Below are 17,792 nucleotides of genomic sequence, written 5' to 3' on the forward strand. Positions count from 1 at the left end.
CAGACTGAACACTTGGATCAGAGCAAGGTCTATTTAATCTGGGTTGTTCCCACGGTGTCCAGCCAGGTGCCAGGGAGGCCTCTGGGTGGGACAGGAGTGCAAGAGAAGGCTGAGGGGGAACATGATGTCCCTCTAAAAATACCTGAAAAGCTGTCATAAAGAGTAAGGTCAAGATCTCTTCTCGTTGATACCCAAGTGTAGGACACAGAACAACCAACTCAAGTTGTGAGTATCCGGATTCAGGCTGGACATCAGGAAAAACTTCCTCACTGTCAGAGCAATATGGCGGTGGAACCAGTTGCCTGGAAAGGTGGCGGACTGTCCCGTATGAGAGACATTCAAGGGGAAACTGGGCAGCCATCTGAGTTGGGTGGTGTAAATTGGCATCCTGCAGCAGCAAGGGGTTGGACCCAATGGCCTTCATGGCCCCTTCCGACTCTACTATTATGTGATTCTACAGCCTAAGCATGTTTCTTTTCCAACTTCAGTAGCCATGTTCAGGGCTTCCAGAAATAGCTTGAGACACAGAACTAATCCAGGGGCTGTGTCTCCATTCCCAATTTTACTCTTTGAAGTTGCTATCCATGCTGCAGACTGGGCTCAGCACCATGCAGAAGTGCTTTAAAAGATAGCTATTACGGAGAGCTCAATAGCAGAACCCACATTCTGCATGCTGGGAGTTCCAGGTTCAATTCATGGCATCCCCAGTTAAAAGGCCTGGAAGACAGAAGACAAGAAAGGACCATGGAGCTCCTGTGATAATGGATTCCCTAGTTAAGAATCCCCCTCACTTATCTGTGCTGAATTTTCCGTTCCTCAGCTTCATGGGATGACCCCACTGGGTTCTAGTATTATGAGAGAGGGAGAAATAAAGTTTCCCAACCCACGGTCTCCACAATATACTGTGCCAATAATTTCACGCAGTAGTAAAGTTTTGTTTTCCTTCCTAGGGGATCAGCAGTCTCTTCAGTTCCTTAAAAGTGGTGCGCCTCCTGCGATTGGGCCGTGTCGCCAGGAAGTTGGACCATTACCTGGAATATGGAGCCGCAGTGCTGGTGCTCCTGGTGTGTGTCTTTGGACTAGTAGCCCATTGGCTTGCTTGCATATGGTACAGCATCGGAGACTATGAGGTCATTGATGAAATCACAAATACCCTCAAGAAGGACAGCTGGCTTTGCCAGTTGGCGGAGAGTATTGGGACTCCGTACAGGTACAACACGACTGGATCAGGGCAGTGGGAAGGAGGACCCAGTAAAGACTCGCTTTATATAACTTCTCTCTACTTTACCATGACAAGCCTTACGACGATAGGATTTGGAAACATTGCTCCAACCACCGACGGAGAGAAGATCTTTTCAGTGGCCATGATGATGGTTGGCTGTAAGTAGGATGTGCTGATTTCAATTCTGATTCTCAATGGTTTTGGGTGGGCTGTGAGATTTTGTACATCCTCACAACCAAATTGCAGAAGCGATGCTTGTTGGGTGGACACGGAATGCAGGGAGTTTGGCTTGTGGCTGTTTTACTCAAGTTGTTGAGTAGGATAACAGCTCTGGAAGCCTTATCTTGTCATACTCCACCTGGGTTTATATGCTGTGCATTGGGAGACACCTCAGGTAAGGACGTGCAACATGAGATTAGTGTCTGGATCACATCTGAAGTTTGGGTTGATTTCTGGACTAGGGACAGCAATCCTGGACCTCACCTATGATAAGTTCCTCCTTCACTGACTGTGTCAGGATTCTTCAATCATGTCAGGGGGTCTTTCTGGCAACCCCACTCCCCTGTGTGCAGTATGACTGTGAAAGGCCCAGTGCCTTTTCCCATAGGTGCTGGCTTCTCCTGGGGAGTGAAGGTTGGAGGATGGGACTACTCCTCAGAGTTTCTCTGTTCCCTAGAGGAGTCTTGGGCCCTTCCTGAGGTCTAATGGCACCTCTTGGGGCTTCGGTGTATGGGGTCAGAGCCACTGAGACCTAGTTCAGAAGGACCAGGAACTGGTTCTGGTGCCTCATCAGTGTCCCCATCACTGGAGGCTACCACCTCTGAAGGTCCCTGGTCCTGCACCATCCTTCCTACCCATGGTTTATGTTGCCTCTGGGTGTATCAGAGCTATGTTTCTAGCTATTAGCAGCTATGCTTCTTCCTTCCAGTAGAATCCTGGTACATTCTGACTTCATAATGTCCCAGATATGGCTATGACCATTCTAATGTAATCTTTACATCCATCTTAAAGGGTCAGTCGGCACATTAAATTTTAGGTTTTTTAGAGGCACAGAACACCTTCTATTCTGTGCCGCATGCACATAAAATGGTAACATTTGAATATGACATGCACCTGTTTGGAAAGGTGTGCATCCTAGTATCCTCAGAGAGCTGGAACTTCCTGCAGGTTCATGGTATGTTTACCCTTAGTGGCTGATCCAGGATTGCAGCTGTGTAAGGTGCCAATGAGCTCTGCCATGCAAAGGTTGGGGTCTGTGTTTTGCATCCTGTGTGTGTATTAGTGCAGCTGTCTTTGGGAAGCTTGGAGGAGGGAAAGATAAGGTGACATGCTTCAGAGGCATATGGGCCTTTCGGATGTGCTTCATCCCTGACACCTCATGCCAGGCAAGCCTGTTTATAGGATGATGGTGGCTGTCTGTGTATCTCAGACAATTTACCTGCTCTTAAAATGTCATCTGTAATGAGGTTTAAAATGGTGCCCTCAGAATGGGCTTGTGGAGGTCAAGCTGGAGTAAATTTCTGTGGCCGTATCAAAACAACATTTTGCTGCTGGAGGTGTTTCAGTTCTTTTCACGCTCAAAAATTGTGATGGGTAGGCAGCCTGGCTAGGCTGCAACATCTGTTTTTATCTCCAGAGAATGGTGTCCCTTGTCACCATGGGAGCCGGAGGCAGCCGAGATGCTTTTGAGACACAATATATTGTATGGGTTATTTTGCGCCCACCTCGCTCTGCTTCCAATTTCCCTGCTGATCTACAGCTCCTGCAGAGCATCCGTGAAAATGACAGTACAAAAGGGACTCCTCTTCTTGCATGCTACCAAACCAATCGCCCTTCAGACAGATGAAAATCTCCACGGCACAGCATTGTTTGAGTGGCTGGGAAAGACTATCTGGGGGTTACAAAATATTGTATGTCATTCTGCACATACTCCTAACTCTCAGAGTGCGAATGCACAGGTTTTAACCTTGCTGGGTAGCACTGCCTTGCCTTATGCCAGGCCTGCACACCAATCCAACTACTGGAGTGGGGTGTCCAAGCCACCATTGCCAGCACCATCTCCAGAACCTCCTTGCTGGCTCTCAGGGAACGGGGAGACAGGAACACAGAAACAGAGTGAGTCAGAAGGGGTCTCCTGGGACATCTAGTCTGTCCCCCGCCTCCAGCCTGCTCCACTCATGACACGTCTACCACCAGCCATGGCATCCCAAGAAAAGTGATACGCTAGCTCTAGGTTTACTTACAAGGAGGAATGCTCTGCATTGTGTGCCCATTGCAGCTCACCTACCATCCAAAGTGTTTAGCAGCAGCTATTTGCAATGCAAAGTGTGAGCCGGACTGCAAGGCAGGCTTCAACCTGCTGGAACACACAGTCAGCAAAGGCTGCCTGAGAGGTCCATTTCCAACCAGAGGGCGGGGAGGATGAAGCACCATGCGATGCACTCTTTGCTGCTGATGCCACGACACCCTGCAGTCTAAACATCCTGAAAGTTTCCTACCCCAGCAAGTCCAGCTGCAGCTGAGCGACTTACTGATAAGTGGGGATACAAGGAGGGCACTTAAGGTAGTTTGGTCTTGCTAGATTTCCACAGGCACTTAAGCTTGTAATGCAAGCCTTGTTGTGCTTTCTGATAACTGGTGCAGATGTTGTGGAGCATTCTTGGTCCATCTTCTCAGCTGAGCCAGACAAGACAGTGTAGTGCTCTGTGTCCACAAGGGCCAAGCCTCCATGTTACCTACCCAAAGATTAGCCAATTCAGTCCAAAGGTCAAGGCAGAAGGCATCCAGAATTTAAATCAGGTGGGGTGTTCCAAGGAAGCAAGCCAACAGTCTAGGTGTCTGATTAGTCTAAAAAGAAGCCAAAGGCACTGATAACAATTCTTGTTGTTTACCGCAAAGAAGAGGCTCTAAATTATAGCCAGGTGTAAATCAGCACAGCTGGCTAATTAGGTCAGCATGGTGTTTTATGGGAGGCTCCATGCTCAGCCTGCTGTGTGGACTTTTGCTGGATCTGGGAACTCCTCCTCCTTTCTATGGGGTGAAGCCCTTCCAACTCCAGCTCCTGCCCCTGAGGAAGTCCAGGGACTGTCCAGGTGGCAGTCCTCTATTGGAAGGCCCTTGGCTGTAGTCTCAGCCCCTGCATCTGGCTGTGGCTGGGCGTGTTATGCTCGCCCTCTTCATCTAAAGAATCTCCTCCAGGTAGGACATGACAGGTGGAGGCTCTGCCCACAAAATGGAAGACCCCCACAGCCTACAGAGGTGAAGCTGGGAGTGCCTTAACTACGCCAGCTCCATGTCCTCTTCAGGTACAAGGGCTCATAGGATTCTGTGGCATGCCTTCTGCATGCTCCTCAAATGCCCCAGTCCTGCCTACGTCCCTGATAGAGCACTGGTAGTGGGTACAAGAAAGACAGCAGGGGCCTCCACTGTGGCACAGGCAAGACCTTGTGGGGTGCGGGTGCCACCTTCTCCACCGGAAATGCTTCTTCACATCGTGCACTCCTGAGCTGTGGATTTCACTACCATAAGCCATAGTGGTGGCCATATCTCACATGACTTCAATTTCTGGAGGATGATGAAGGTCTCAGGGCAAATGAGACATGATAACTATGTCATACCTCCAGTATTAGAGGTTGTGTTCTCGGTTTGCCAGATGATGGGGGAAATGGAGGAGAGAAGTCTTGTGCTTGAGTTCCAGCCATCATCTCCCCATTGGCACTTCTAGTCTTGTGCTCGAGTCCCGCACATCATCTCCCCATTGGAAACAGCATGCTGGACTAGCAAAACCACTTTTCTGATGAAGAAAGGCCTTTCTCATGTTCTTATGCTCTCCACCAGTAGACTGTCACCCCATCAGGGAGGGCTGGATGGTGCCCTTTGCCCCATAGTCCATGTCTCGGGGTCACTGGCTTCCTTATTTAGCGCTCTCAGATGTTAGGAGGTGGTAGAGCTACAGCTGGGCTGCACCACATTAAATTGCAGGTGAGAAAAATCCAAGAGTAACGGTTCCTGTATGCACTTCAATTACCTCCCTATTCAAAACCCCACAAAAAGCAGGGACAGTTAATATCAGCCATTCTGGGTTAAGCTCAGATCTTTGGGCTCAGTAATGGAAAAATAGCCCATCTCTGAATGCTGATTTTGCTAATTGCTTCAAATAAAGCTTTAATCAATAATGTTTTCCCAAGCCACCCGCAACTCAAGCATAGAGTTTATTGTTCAGACGGCAAAGCGAGCATACATTTTGCTTTCTCCCCCCACTGTGGAGGTCTTAATTGCATGGGGAATTTGCCCCCTTTCCTTGCAGGTTGTGCTTGCCCATGGGCCATTGAACCTCGTCTGCTAACACACTGATGAATGGGCCCAGCTAGAGACGCCTGTTGTAATATAATCAATGGTGCCAAGTACTAATGTAAAGCATCCCATTTGCAAAGCTCTTGCTGAGAAAAACCTGTTTCCACAACAATGCATTAAAGGCGGCGTTTGCAAAATAGGAAGCAGTACATCCCCCTCATTCTTGTCTTGGAAGGATTTAGAGGAAGGAAGATGTGTCTTTCGCAGAGGAAACTCAGAAGAAGATGTGTCTGGGAAGTGGCTTTTTGTGGCATTGGCCCAGAAAACCCCACGAAACTCTTGCCAAAGAAGGGTGTGAGAAGCTCCGGAGGCTCTCCTTAGGGCAGGGGATGGATCCCAGGAATAGTGAAGGAAGGCAAGCGTGGAAGGCCTTGGAGGTCCTCATGGCCTCCCTAGCCAGAGGGAGAGAGATTGCTTGCTCCATTGTCATGCCAGGAAAGCAGGTGTGTTCACAGCAGAACCTTTGTTCTGCTCTGATGGACTTTCCCTTTGGAATTTGGGGGCCAAATGTCAGCACTGGGTGAGAGGAGAGCTTCTCCTTCTCCACCATGTTCTCCTTGCTTACTCACTCCTCACTGTCTCTCTCCCTTTTTCTCCATTAAGGATCCCAGAGGAGAATGAGAGTACATGGAATTAGACGGAGGGTCACACACCATCCTGTAGGCTGTGTGTGTGTGTGTGTGTGTGTGTGTGTGTGTGTGTGAGAGAGAGAGAGAGAGAGAGAGAGAGAGAGAGAGAGAGAGAGAGAGGTAGGAAACCAGGGTCATCCTGGTGCAGGAGCAATGGGGGCAAGGGGTTTTTTGTGGGGCTCCCTGGCTGTGGTCCTCCCAGCAAGTGCCCATTGATGGCTGCCCTGAGGACCCCCCCCCCGCCATCTCTTCTGCACCAGTGACAGCCTTTCCAGAGGCCGCAGTGCCATGATGATGCCACTCTGCTGCAGGAGCATTTGGGGTGGTGGAACAGAGGGATCCATGTGTCCTACTTGGAGGGGCATCGTCAAAGCCACCCATCCAGCCTCTTTTGCAGCAGAAGGGAAAAGAGGAGGCCTGCTGCTCCTGTCAACAGTTGACACCCAAGCAGGCTCAGTGACATACCAATTAGCATATGCAAATACTATGCAAATCTGTGTCCTCTTTTGTCCTTTTTTATGGGGATGCACAGGAGTAGCTGGCTGTCTAACTAGGAATAGTATTGCCACTTCTGGGAAAGGGGTGGGGGGCAAATACTGAGGGGGGAGGCACCATTGGCAGCCGCTCCCCTGAAAACGTCATCCTCCATTTCATGCCCCGTATCACCCTCCTGAAATGCCTCCCCACCATTTTCGCCTCCCACAAATGGGGTGGTGACAATGTGGGGTGGCAAACAGTTGCAGCCGGACTTTGTCTCTGGATTGGGCCAGTGAGAAGGGCGAGCATTCCTGGCCTCCGTCCTCGGTGGTGGTGGTGGCTGGAAAAGCACAAAGAAGGGAGCTGGAGCAGCTCCCTGTGAGGAGCGGCTACAACAACTGGGACGATTCAGCTTGGAAAAAGCCAAGTCAGGGAGACATGATGGAGGGTTTGAGATGATGCATGGGGTGGAGAAAGAGAAGAGGGAGACATTTTCCTCCCTCTCCATAACGCTGGAGCCCATGGTCATCCATGAAGCTGACTGGGAGCAGATTTTGGACAGATGAAAGTAAGTTGTTCTTCAGACAGTACGTCGTTAAACTGCAGAATCCGCTGCTGTGGCACGGGCTGATGGCTGCCAATCTGGATGGCTTTAAAAGGGGCTTGGGCAGGTGGATGAGGGAGGGGGCTCTCCATGGCTACTAGCCTTGCTGGCTGTGTGCTCCCTCCTTCCCCAGAGGCGGCCTGCCTGCACACAGCATTGCTGAGGAGCTTGGGCAGGAGGAGGCCTTGCACCCATCCTGCTGGAGGGAGCCTGTGGGCAGCTGGCTTGCCACTGTGTCTATGAGTGCTGGGCTGGATGGACCTTTGGCCTAATCCAGCATGGCTTTTCTTACATCCTTATTACACTACATTTACATCCTCCCTCTTTTCCCTTCTTGTGAGGAATGCCAGGCAGCTGCCAAAGCTCCATCTTATTCTCACAACTACAACCCTGCGAGGAAGGTCAGTCTAAGAGTCTGTGACTGGCTCCCAGTCGCCCAGCGATCCTCACAGCACAGTGGGGATAGGTCCTGGCCTCGGGTCCCGCTCTGCCAGACTAACTCTCTGCAGATGGGAAGAGGGGCGGGCCTTCTGGAATCCAGACCTACCATATCTTCATGCCACAGACGAGTTCTCCCTGTCCGCTTTATGTGACACTGACGGCCAGTGTCATTGACACTTAGAAATGTCAAGAATGTTTGACGGGAGTTTCCTCTCGCTGTAGACCTGGCTGTACTTAGGAGCGGCTATGTTCAAATGTCCTTAGCAATATTTGATAAAGCAGCAGAGGGTTATGAACGAGATGCAAGAATTGCCAGCAAGGCCTGGATGAGAAATTAGTTTGGTCTGAATTACTCAGTTTGCTCCTCTCCGGAGCCCACACCTCAACCAAAATGCACTTATATGCTAAGATTCACGCTTTCCAGAATGTTGTGGCACAATTATGCAACTCAAAAGAAGTCACAAAAGTGCCTACCTTTAGGTGAAGTTCAAACAAAAATGTGGGGAAAGTCATTTGCAAAACGTGTGCATAAAAAGCACAATATTTCGTGGACTTTGTCTTTAAGGAACTGATGTCAAAATGGGCTAAAATGTATGTACAGTTGGGAAATTAAGAAATTAACAGAAACCAAAATTAGCTAATTTACCTGTCCCTTAACACCCCTGCTTGTGAATGTGTGAATGTAAGCAAGACTTGTTACAATCTTGTCTGACCTATGCCTGACTTAGTCCTATGGGGCTGATTTGGAAAGCAAACTTGCAGAAATTTAAAGTGAATGACATTTATTTAGTTAGAACTGCAATTATACAGAAGAATGCTGTAATTGCATAGAGCTAAATGCATAAATAATGTGTTTGAACAAGAACAATGCAATCATCGTTCCCTTTGAAGCCTAACGAGGAATCAGATAATTCTTGCTTGCAAATATTGTATTCGGCTGGTCTAATTGCTCTTCTAATTTTCCAAAGTGCTGGACTCTTTCAAGTGGCTTCTCTGCAAACAGATCTAGTCAAGGAATGGGAAAGAAATTCACTTGGCTTGCATTTTATTGCAAAGCTACTTATGCTGCACTTCTCAAAGTGCTATAATATGAACAGAAATACCAACTACTCTTCAGTATTTGCCCTTTTCAGAATTTTGTAATTCAGTCCTCTGGTGTAAAAGAATCTGCCCACAAATGCATAAACTGGGGGGAAACAACACATGGTAATGGGCACATTGGTAAAAATATTGTACAAAAAGCATTATCTCTGAGAAATTGTCTGCCTATCATAGGCAGTGCTGTGTATTAAATAAGTTTGTGTTTGGGGAAACGTGAGCATGCACACACGTACAATGCAAACAGATTTTCATGTGCAGCATGATGCAGACATGAGATAGAGTGGATTTAGGATACAGTCCTGTCCTTCATGTGGCAGATGCTTGTGAGCTCCCAAACTTGGCCTCTTGATAAAGCTCCAGGGAGCAGGAGGGAAGCAAGCCAAGGCACTGATAGGAATCAGCAGAAAATCGCAGCCCCAAGATCTTTCCATGCCAGTCACCTGGTTCCCCCCCCCCCGCCCCCCCCGGGAGAGGCAGCTGGTGCAGGTCTTTCCATGCTGGCAATGAGGGGGCCAAGCAGGGGCATGCAAGGTGCTTGGACTTGGGGTGCACAGAGCCTTAAAAATCCTGTTATCTCCCAGACAGTGTTAGAAGTCCGTAGGATTGTACCTCTAAGATTGCAAAAAGGTGAGATGGCTAACACCTGATTTTCCTGCTAGTACTTTGTCCCAGGTAACAAGACAACCAGACCACATGCCAGGCTCCTGCAATTATAATAAAAATATAACGAATGTGGGACAGGCAAAAGATGATTCTCTACCTTCTTGCGTATTGCATCAATTCAGTTCACTCGATCCTGGGAGCAGAAGTGCAGAAATAGGATCTAACTTCACAGAGGGGCAATCCTCATCTCCCTGCTTGCAGCACACCTGGAAGACACGGCATTCCCAGGGACTAAACCAACCTATTACCTGAGAAATTGGTGCATCTGCTTCTTGCTCAGGTGATTCACAGCAGACCTGGCAACTCTAGCACACACAGCAACAGGATATATATTTTTTTAAAAGGTGCCTCCCTAGCTGGCAAATAGATGAGGAAGAAATGGAGGTAGTGATAGATTTTATTTTCCTGGGCTCCAAGATCACTGCAGATGGGGATTGCAGCTAAGAAATTGAAAGACGCTTGCTCCTGGGGAGGAAAGCTATGGCAAATCTAGACAGCATACTAAAAAGCAGAGACATCACCCTGCCAACAAAAGTGCGTATAGTCAAGGCTACGGTTTTCCCAGTTGCAATGTATGGCTGTGAAAGCTGGACCATAAGGAAGGCTGAGCGCCAAAGGATTGAGGCCTTTGAATTGTGGTGCTGGAGGAGACTCCTGCGAGTCCATTGGACTGCAAGGTGATCAAACCGGTCAGTCCTAGAGGAGGTCAACCCTGACTACTCTTTAGAAGGCCAGATCCTGAAGATGAAACTCAAATACTTTGGCCACCGAATGAGAAGGAAGGACTCTCTGGAGAAGAGCCTAATGCTGGGAATGATTGAGGGCAAAAGAAGAAGGGGACAGCAGAGGATGAGGTGGCTGGATGGAGTCACTGAAGCAGTCGGTGTGAGATTGAGTGGACTCCGGGGGGATGGTAGAGGACAGGAAGGCCTGGAGGAATATTGTCCATGGGGTCGCGATGGGTCAGACGCGACTTCATGAGTAGCAACAAGCAACCCCTGCCTCTTCCCAAAACAGAAAATAAGGACAGAATTGTACAGAGCAGAAGGACCAGAAATTGCTCAAGTTCTCCAATAAATAGGGGCATGTGGGTTATATGTGCCATCTTCCCCCCACCCAAATTCATAGCTTAGGGCAAACCAGAAGAAGGTCTGTGTGGAGAGGATGGGACAGCTGCGTCCCATCACCGCTGTGATCAGTGCCATGCCATACTGTGCCATACGGGATATTTTCATGGCAAATATGGAGAATGCATGGCCCTCCAGACGTTGGACTGCAACTTCCATCCACCCTCCCTTAGGACATGAAAGGATAAAATGGACTGGAAGAGAATTATGTATGCCGCACGGGTTTATCAGAAGAGGGAAAAAGGCAGGATAGAAATTCAGTGCAATAACAGTAATAAGATAAATGAAGGGTATGTTTGTTAAAAACAAACCTCCTGTGTGTACATCTAGTCACCAGTGGACCAGAAATGCAGAGCCTTGTTCTTGGGCTGGATGTACAGAAAGGTGCAGGTGAAGCTTTCAGTGGCAGAAGGATCCACTCCTGTGAATGTCGACAGCTCAAGCTGCTGTGGGTGAAAAAAGTTGGCAGCTGAAGCTTGTATGTCTCTTTCCTTATCCAAAAAGGCAGGAGGGAAGCGAGTGAGCAAGTACGCAAGCATTGGAGCAAACCACCTGGAGATGATTCATACCTTCTCTTTCCAAAGTCCCTGCTGTAAGCGTTCCCTTTAACAGTTTTCTCGTATTTTCACAAGCACGGGGATGTTTGTAGCAGCACTGCGGCAATTCCTAAATAAATGCAGGAAAAAAAAATTGTGTGTTATTGAGGACACCTCGGGCTATAAACAGCATTTTCAATCTGGCCCTCTCAGGCTCTGAATACAGAAACCCCTGAAGGGTTTTTTCCCCCCCGCTTCAAGTCTGGAATCTCAGAGCTACCCTGAAGTTCTTTGTCTTTTCTGCTTCTTCTCCTGTTTCTTTTCACTCAGCTGTTCCCTCTTGAATAGGTCACACAAGAAGGTTTTTGCTGGGCTTGGGAGAATTTCTGAAATTCTGAAGGCTGCTTTGACTGTTGGAGAAAAAAAGAAGCTATTGTTCTCTGTGCCTCCCAACCTGCAAACCCAAGGAAATTCAGAGCTGGAGTGGTGTGTGTGTGTGTAACTGGAAAAATGCAACCAGATTTCCACAATAGCGTTTTCTTTGGTCGGTCTGTCTTTCTTGTCATGCAACTTGCTTTGGCTTCCAGGAAGGCAGAAGATTCAGGGTGGCAAACACTGGATTGTTCTGTCTATATATAACAGCCTGAAAAGTAGAATTGATTGAGATGTCAGCCAATCGATCCAGACATCCCATTGTTTGGTAGTATAAAGGCGCAAGGAGAGATACTTTCCACACGTGGAGAAAACTTTCTGAAGGGGAGCACCTTCATGGGTGGAGGAGGTTCTCCCCTTTAAGAAGTTGACCTCTACATATGGGAGATGATGGAAATGTGATGGCTTTGGGGGATCGGCCCACTTTCCCTTCTCTCAGGGCATATATCTTGCAATTTAAATGTGCACAGTTGGCCTTGGAAAACTTCCTGCCCGATTTGAGGGCAAAGTTATTGAGTGGAGCTGGGGGGAATAACATTTTGTCGCATTTCTTCGGGGCAAGGTAGAGTTTTGCATGTTTCTTCTCACATTGCTCAGTGTCAGAGCACTGGTTTAACATGCAGAAGGTCCCAGTTTCAAGATTCTGCCTGGAACTCTGGAGAGTTGTGTTGGCAATTCTGGTCAAAATGGGGCTATGATCTGACTGGGGATGTGCAAGACTGGAAGACTTGTTGTACTAGAGCTCAATGACTTTTGATACATCGCCAACTCAGTGGTCAAAAGCAGGGTCAGCCGAGGTTTTGTGTTCAGCTCTTGCAGAATTGCTAGAAATATTTGTGCAAATTTAGAACCAAGAACAGCATATCTCTAGCATCATCTGCACAGATTGCATAACAAGAAAAAGGTGCAAATCGTACTAATCCAGACCAACTCATTCATTCAAGTTGTTACTCTACAGCAAGAGCAACACCTTGAATGAATGAGAAATATGGAAGCCACCTCCTATCCCTGCACAGCACATGCTCCATCTTGGCCCCATGAATTTTCTGGCAGTTGGTTACAGATGGGTACAAATTCCAGGGCTTTGTGCTGCACTTTGGGCAAATACAGGCAATTTGCCCATTACAGAGCAGAGGTATGGATTTTGCTCAGATTCCTTGCAAATGTAAATCATGGCCTGTTTTAAAAACTGAAGTCCATGTGTTGACTTGACTTGCATCAGATCAACACACACACACTTGCACTTCAAGTTGCTTTGAGTGACAACAGCACCTCTGGCATGGGATGGTCCTTCTTGGTCTGGTTGTAGGGCTATGGCCTTGGGGTGAAATAGGACAAGTGTTCCCGCTTTCCCACATGAAATTTTCTAATGGGTTGAGAGCAAACTGTACGGAAGTCAGGCTCTTCAACTCAGTTGAAGTGACTTTTCAAGACATCATCACTGGCATGAGTGTGTTATTCTAACACTTGCTGGTATTTGGGGTATTTTGCCCCCCCATCCCATGTCTTTTGCATTTGCCCACCATCACTGGAACATGCCCCCCAAAACTTCTCAGAAATAAGACCTGGCTCTGGGGAGGAAGCAGGTTATACGCCCCAGCTGCTCGGCTGTCCAAGTCAGGTGTCCAAAAGCATCATGAGACTTTATTTGGCTGTGTTTCTGGCTTTGATTGGCTCGAAAAATGTAGAGATTTCCTTATCTATGCCTGGCCTCTTGGCCACAAAATGGCACCCAGGGCAGCTTCCATAAATCTGTACAATCCCCATATGGTCCTGGGATAAGATGACAATCTGCATGTGACCTAATGTGGCAGGAGGAGATTTCAGCCCTTTTTAAAGATGGGTCGGTTGGGGCACTGCTGGAGGAGCTCTCTTGGTTGTGCTGCAACACCCAAACGGCAGGGGCAAGTATGCGTGCAACGCAGCCCATCTTACATCCCTTCCCTATCTTAAAACTTTTTCTAGACCATCCCTTACTGTAGTCTTGGGACAGTTTAACAGGAAGACAAAAATAAGACAAAACGCAGCATCCTCATCAAATTCTTAACTAGTCAACAATAAAACCCATATTTAAAATGGCCCTTTGGCCACCTTTTCCCACCTGTCCCATTCCAACGGCAAGTTTGCCTTCATGAACTGGGAAGCCATCCAAGCCAGTGGCCATCAACACAACCCATGCCAGCAAATTACAGTGATGCTTGGAGGAGCACTTTCTTGCCCATCCCGAATTGACTGCCAGTGAATTTCATTGGTTGAAACAAGCCGTCAAGATGAGTCAAGAAGCATTTTCCTCCTCTGTGCATTTCCTCCATCATTACCATGAAGCCCTACAGACAGGCCTGTTGCATTCCAGCTGGCAGGCAGGGCTATCTGGGGACCCACTGGGGGCCACCTTTGGCCCTGGGCCCAAGGTTCTGTACCCCTGCTGTAGCGCTCATGAACTGAATACATGCTCCTGCAATCTCCCACATCCTATACATCTGATCCCCAGGTTAAGGACAAGTTCTGTTCCTGAGATCATCTTTAAGTTGAGTTTGTGTGTAAGTTGGATCACGTATATGGAAAACATGTAAAGTGCTTAAGAAACACTTCCATACACACCAAAACAGCTTAGACACAGTACAGCATTCTATTTATTTATTAAAAGCTTTTGTACGCTGTCCTACTATACAAGATCTCAGGATGGCTTACAATTTTTAAAAGGACAATTAAAACAACAATTTCAATCATAAAACAGAACAAAACAATAAACCAGACAGAGCGACTAAACTAAAAAACCATTAGAGTTTAAAATACTGTTTAAATACAAAGGTTTTGGCCTGGCGCCGAAAAGAGTATAACTTGGAGCCAGGCATACCTCTCTGGGAAGAACAGAGTCTGGGCTCCACAGCAGAGAAGGCCCTACTCTGAGTTGATGACCTTTTTACCTCTTTTAGAGAGGGTTCCTGGAGTAGGGCTTCCCCCATAGATCTTAAGGGGTGTGGGGGCATGTAAGGAAAGAGACTTCCTTCAGGTATCCTGGTCTCAAGCCGTTTAGGGCTTTATAGGTCAAAACCAGCACCTTGAATTGGGCCCGGACTTCAACTGAAAGCCAGTGGAGCTGGTAGAGGACCAGCATTATGTGAGAGTAATGGCCGGTCCCCGTCAGCAGCCTGGCCGCTCTATCCTGCACCAGTTGCAGTATCCGGACTGTTTTCAAGGGTGGACCCACGCAGAGCGCGTTGCAGTAATCCAAGTGGGAAGTTACCAGAGCATGTATCACTGTTGCTAGGGAGTGCTCACCCAGGTAAGGCCACAGCTGATGGATCAGTTGAAGTTGTAGAAAGCACTCCTTGCCACCGCCGCCACCTGGAACTCGTGACAGCTCTGGGTCAAGGAGCACTCCCAACCTGTGGACCCTGTCCTTTAGAGGGAGTGCTACCCCATCCAGAACTGGGTTAAAATCACTTATCTGGTGACCTGCACCGCCCACCAACAGGACTTCTGCCTTATCTAGATTGAGGCTCAGTTTATTGGCCCTCATCCAGCCCATTACCTCGGCCAGGCACCAGTTCAGCACAGCCACCGCCTCACCTGGAGCAGATGTAAACGAGAGGTAGAGCTGGGTGTCTCCAGCATACTGATGACTCTGCAGCCCAAACCTCTTGATGACCTCCTGGAGATTTTAATAATGATAATAATACAGTAATAGTAAAGTAACTACAGGTACTGAAGAGAGAGAATCTGTATGTAGGTGTGTAGATATACAGTAGAGTTCTTAAAACAGTTTAAATGGAAAGACAGAAAAAGTAGTAAAAAGATAATTAAAGGTTCACACTTCATTAAGCCTAACATTAGCTGGCTGATGAAGAATATGGGCCTGGTGCTGGAGAGTCAACATTTGATTGTGCTGCTGGAAGGGGAGGTGGCTACCACTGTAGTCATTTCTAGTTCTGGCTTTGCTGCTTGCTGGTGCCATTTGCTGCTTTTCCCTCCCTTTCTCTCCTTCCTCCCTCCCTCCATTCCTTTTCTCCCTATTTTTCTCTTCTTTCCTCCTTCCATCCTCTCCTTGCCACCTGGTACTCACTGCCCACTGACTGCAGCCCACAGGTGCCCACTTAACTGCTCAAAGATGAGGTGGGACTTCCAAGTTTGCTTGTTCATAAGTAGGGGTGGTTCTTAGCTTGGACGTTTGCAACTGGGGGACTGGGTGTAATGAGTGACTCTCTGGAAATAGAACCGGACATCACTGCACCTTTCTCAAGCATCAAGCTGCCCTGGGCAGCATTTAACCCTCAACTGCCTCTGTGGGCATTCGACTACCCCAGAGAAGCTGAAATCACACGGCCACAAGCTGAAATGAGGCTATTTTTCCAAGCCACAGCTGAAAAAGTGCCATTTATTTATTTATTTATTTATTTATTTATTTAAAACATTTCTATGCCGCCCCATTCGCAAAAAGTCTTGGGGCGGCTTACAAAACAAATACCATTCACACAATTGACCTTAAAAATATTGGAGATATTTCGGCACAATATAAAACCCAATAAATAATCAATTAACAATTAAAATAAAGTTTAAATAAAAAGGTCTTGGCCTGGCGCTGGAAAAACAAATAACAATGGCGCCAGGCGGACCTCTCTGGGGAGCGCATTCCATAGGTGGGGTGCCACCACAGAGAAGGTCCTCCTCCGAGTACTAACCCTCCTAATATCTTTCACGGAGGGTTCCCAGAGGAGGGCCTCTGCCACCGATCTCAGGGGGTGGGAAGGCATATATGGATTCAAGCACTCCTTCAGATAACCAGGTCCCAAGCCATTGAGGGCTTTATAGGTGATAACCAACACCTTGAATTGGGCCTGGACTTCAATGGGAAGCCAGTGAAGCTGATGGAGAACTGGGGTTGTATGAGAACAATGCCCAGTCCCCGTCAGCAACCTGGCAGCTCTGTTTAGCACCAATTGAAGTATCCGGACCGTCTTCAAGGGTAGCCCCACGTAGTGCGTGTTACAGAAGTCTAATCGGGAAGTTACCAGTGCATGTGTCACTGTTGCCAGGCAATCGTTCTCCAGGTAGGGACGCAGCTGATAGATCAGCTGAAGCTGAAGGAAAGCGCTCCTCACCACTGCCGTCACCTGAGCTTCTAATGACAGCTCTGGGTTGAGGAGCACTCCCAAGCTGCGAACCCTGTCCCTCAGAGGGAGTGCAACCCCATTCAGGACAAGGTCCAGGTCCCCCACCCCGAAGCCCGACCCAACTACCAACAGGACCTCCATCTTGTCTGGATTGAGCTTCAGTTTATTGGCCCTCATCCAGCCCATTACCTCGGCCAGGCACCGGTTCAGTACAGCCACTGCCTCACCTGGATTAGTTGAAAACGAGAGGTAGAGCTGGGTATCATCAGTGTACTGATGATTCCGCAGCCCACACCTCCTAATGACCTCTCCCAGCGGTTTCATGTAGATGTTGAATAGCAAGGGGGACAAAATGGACCCCTGCGGAACTCCATGGCATAGCTGCCATGACGCAGAGCCATAGTCCCCCAGCACCACCTTCTGGAATCGGCCATTGAGATAGGAACAGAACCGCTGCAAAGCAGTACCTCCAACTCCCAATCCCACTAGCCTATCCAGAAGGATACCATGGTCAATGGTATCGAAAGCCGCTGAGAGATCCAGGAGAACCAACAGGGATGCACTCCCCCTGTCTTTCTCCCTGCACAGGTCATCATACAGGGTGACCAAGGCAGATTTAGTACCATACCCAGGTCTGAATCTGGACTGAAATGGGTCCAGATAATCAGTTTCATTCAAGAGTGGTTGGAGTTGTCCCGCCACCACCTGCTCTAACACCTTGCCCAAGAACGGGATGTTGGCCACCGGTCTGTAATTGGTGGCCATCTCTGGATCCAGGGATGCCTTCTTTAGGACTGGCCGGACTACCGCTGCCTTTAAAGGGGCAGGTACCTGGCCGTCCCTCAGGGAGGCATTGACAACCTCCAGGATCCAGGTCCTTGGGTTTCTTGCATAGCCAAGATGGGCAAGGGTCCAGTAAGCAGGTGGCAGGATGTACTTGTCAAAGCACCTTGTCAACATCATCAGGCCACAACAACTGAAAGTCATCCATCAATTTTGGACCAGACGGCAACATTGGCACTTCCCCAGAAGGTTCTGATTCACTAGTGGAGCCCAGCTCGTGACGAATCTGAGTGATTTTCTCCTTGAAATG

At 48.3% G+C, this 17,792-nt stretch overlaps 1 protein-coding gene across 1 annotated transcript in view; it reads left to right on the forward strand.

The window, feature by feature from the left end:
- KCNH5 (potassium voltage-gated channel subfamily H member 5) overlaps positions 1–17,792 on the forward strand; it is a 200,413-nt gene that overhangs the window by 70,104 nt on the left and 112,517 nt on the right. The window contains exon 7 of the mRNA XM_044436976.1: positions 951–1,380. Coding sequence (XP_044292911.1) covers positions 951–1,380 — 430 coding nt within the window. The remainder of the gene's footprint in view (positions 1–950; positions 1,381–17,792) is intronic.

The sequence above is a fragment of the Varanus komodoensis genome, unplaced genomic scaffold, assembly GCF_004798865.1.
Source record: "Varanus komodoensis strain SLA01 unplaced genomic scaffold, ASM479886v1 scaffold3, whole genome shotgun sequence".
Classification (NCBI taxonomy): Eukaryota; Metazoa; Chordata; class Lepidosauria; order Squamata; family Varanidae; genus Varanus; species Varanus komodoensis.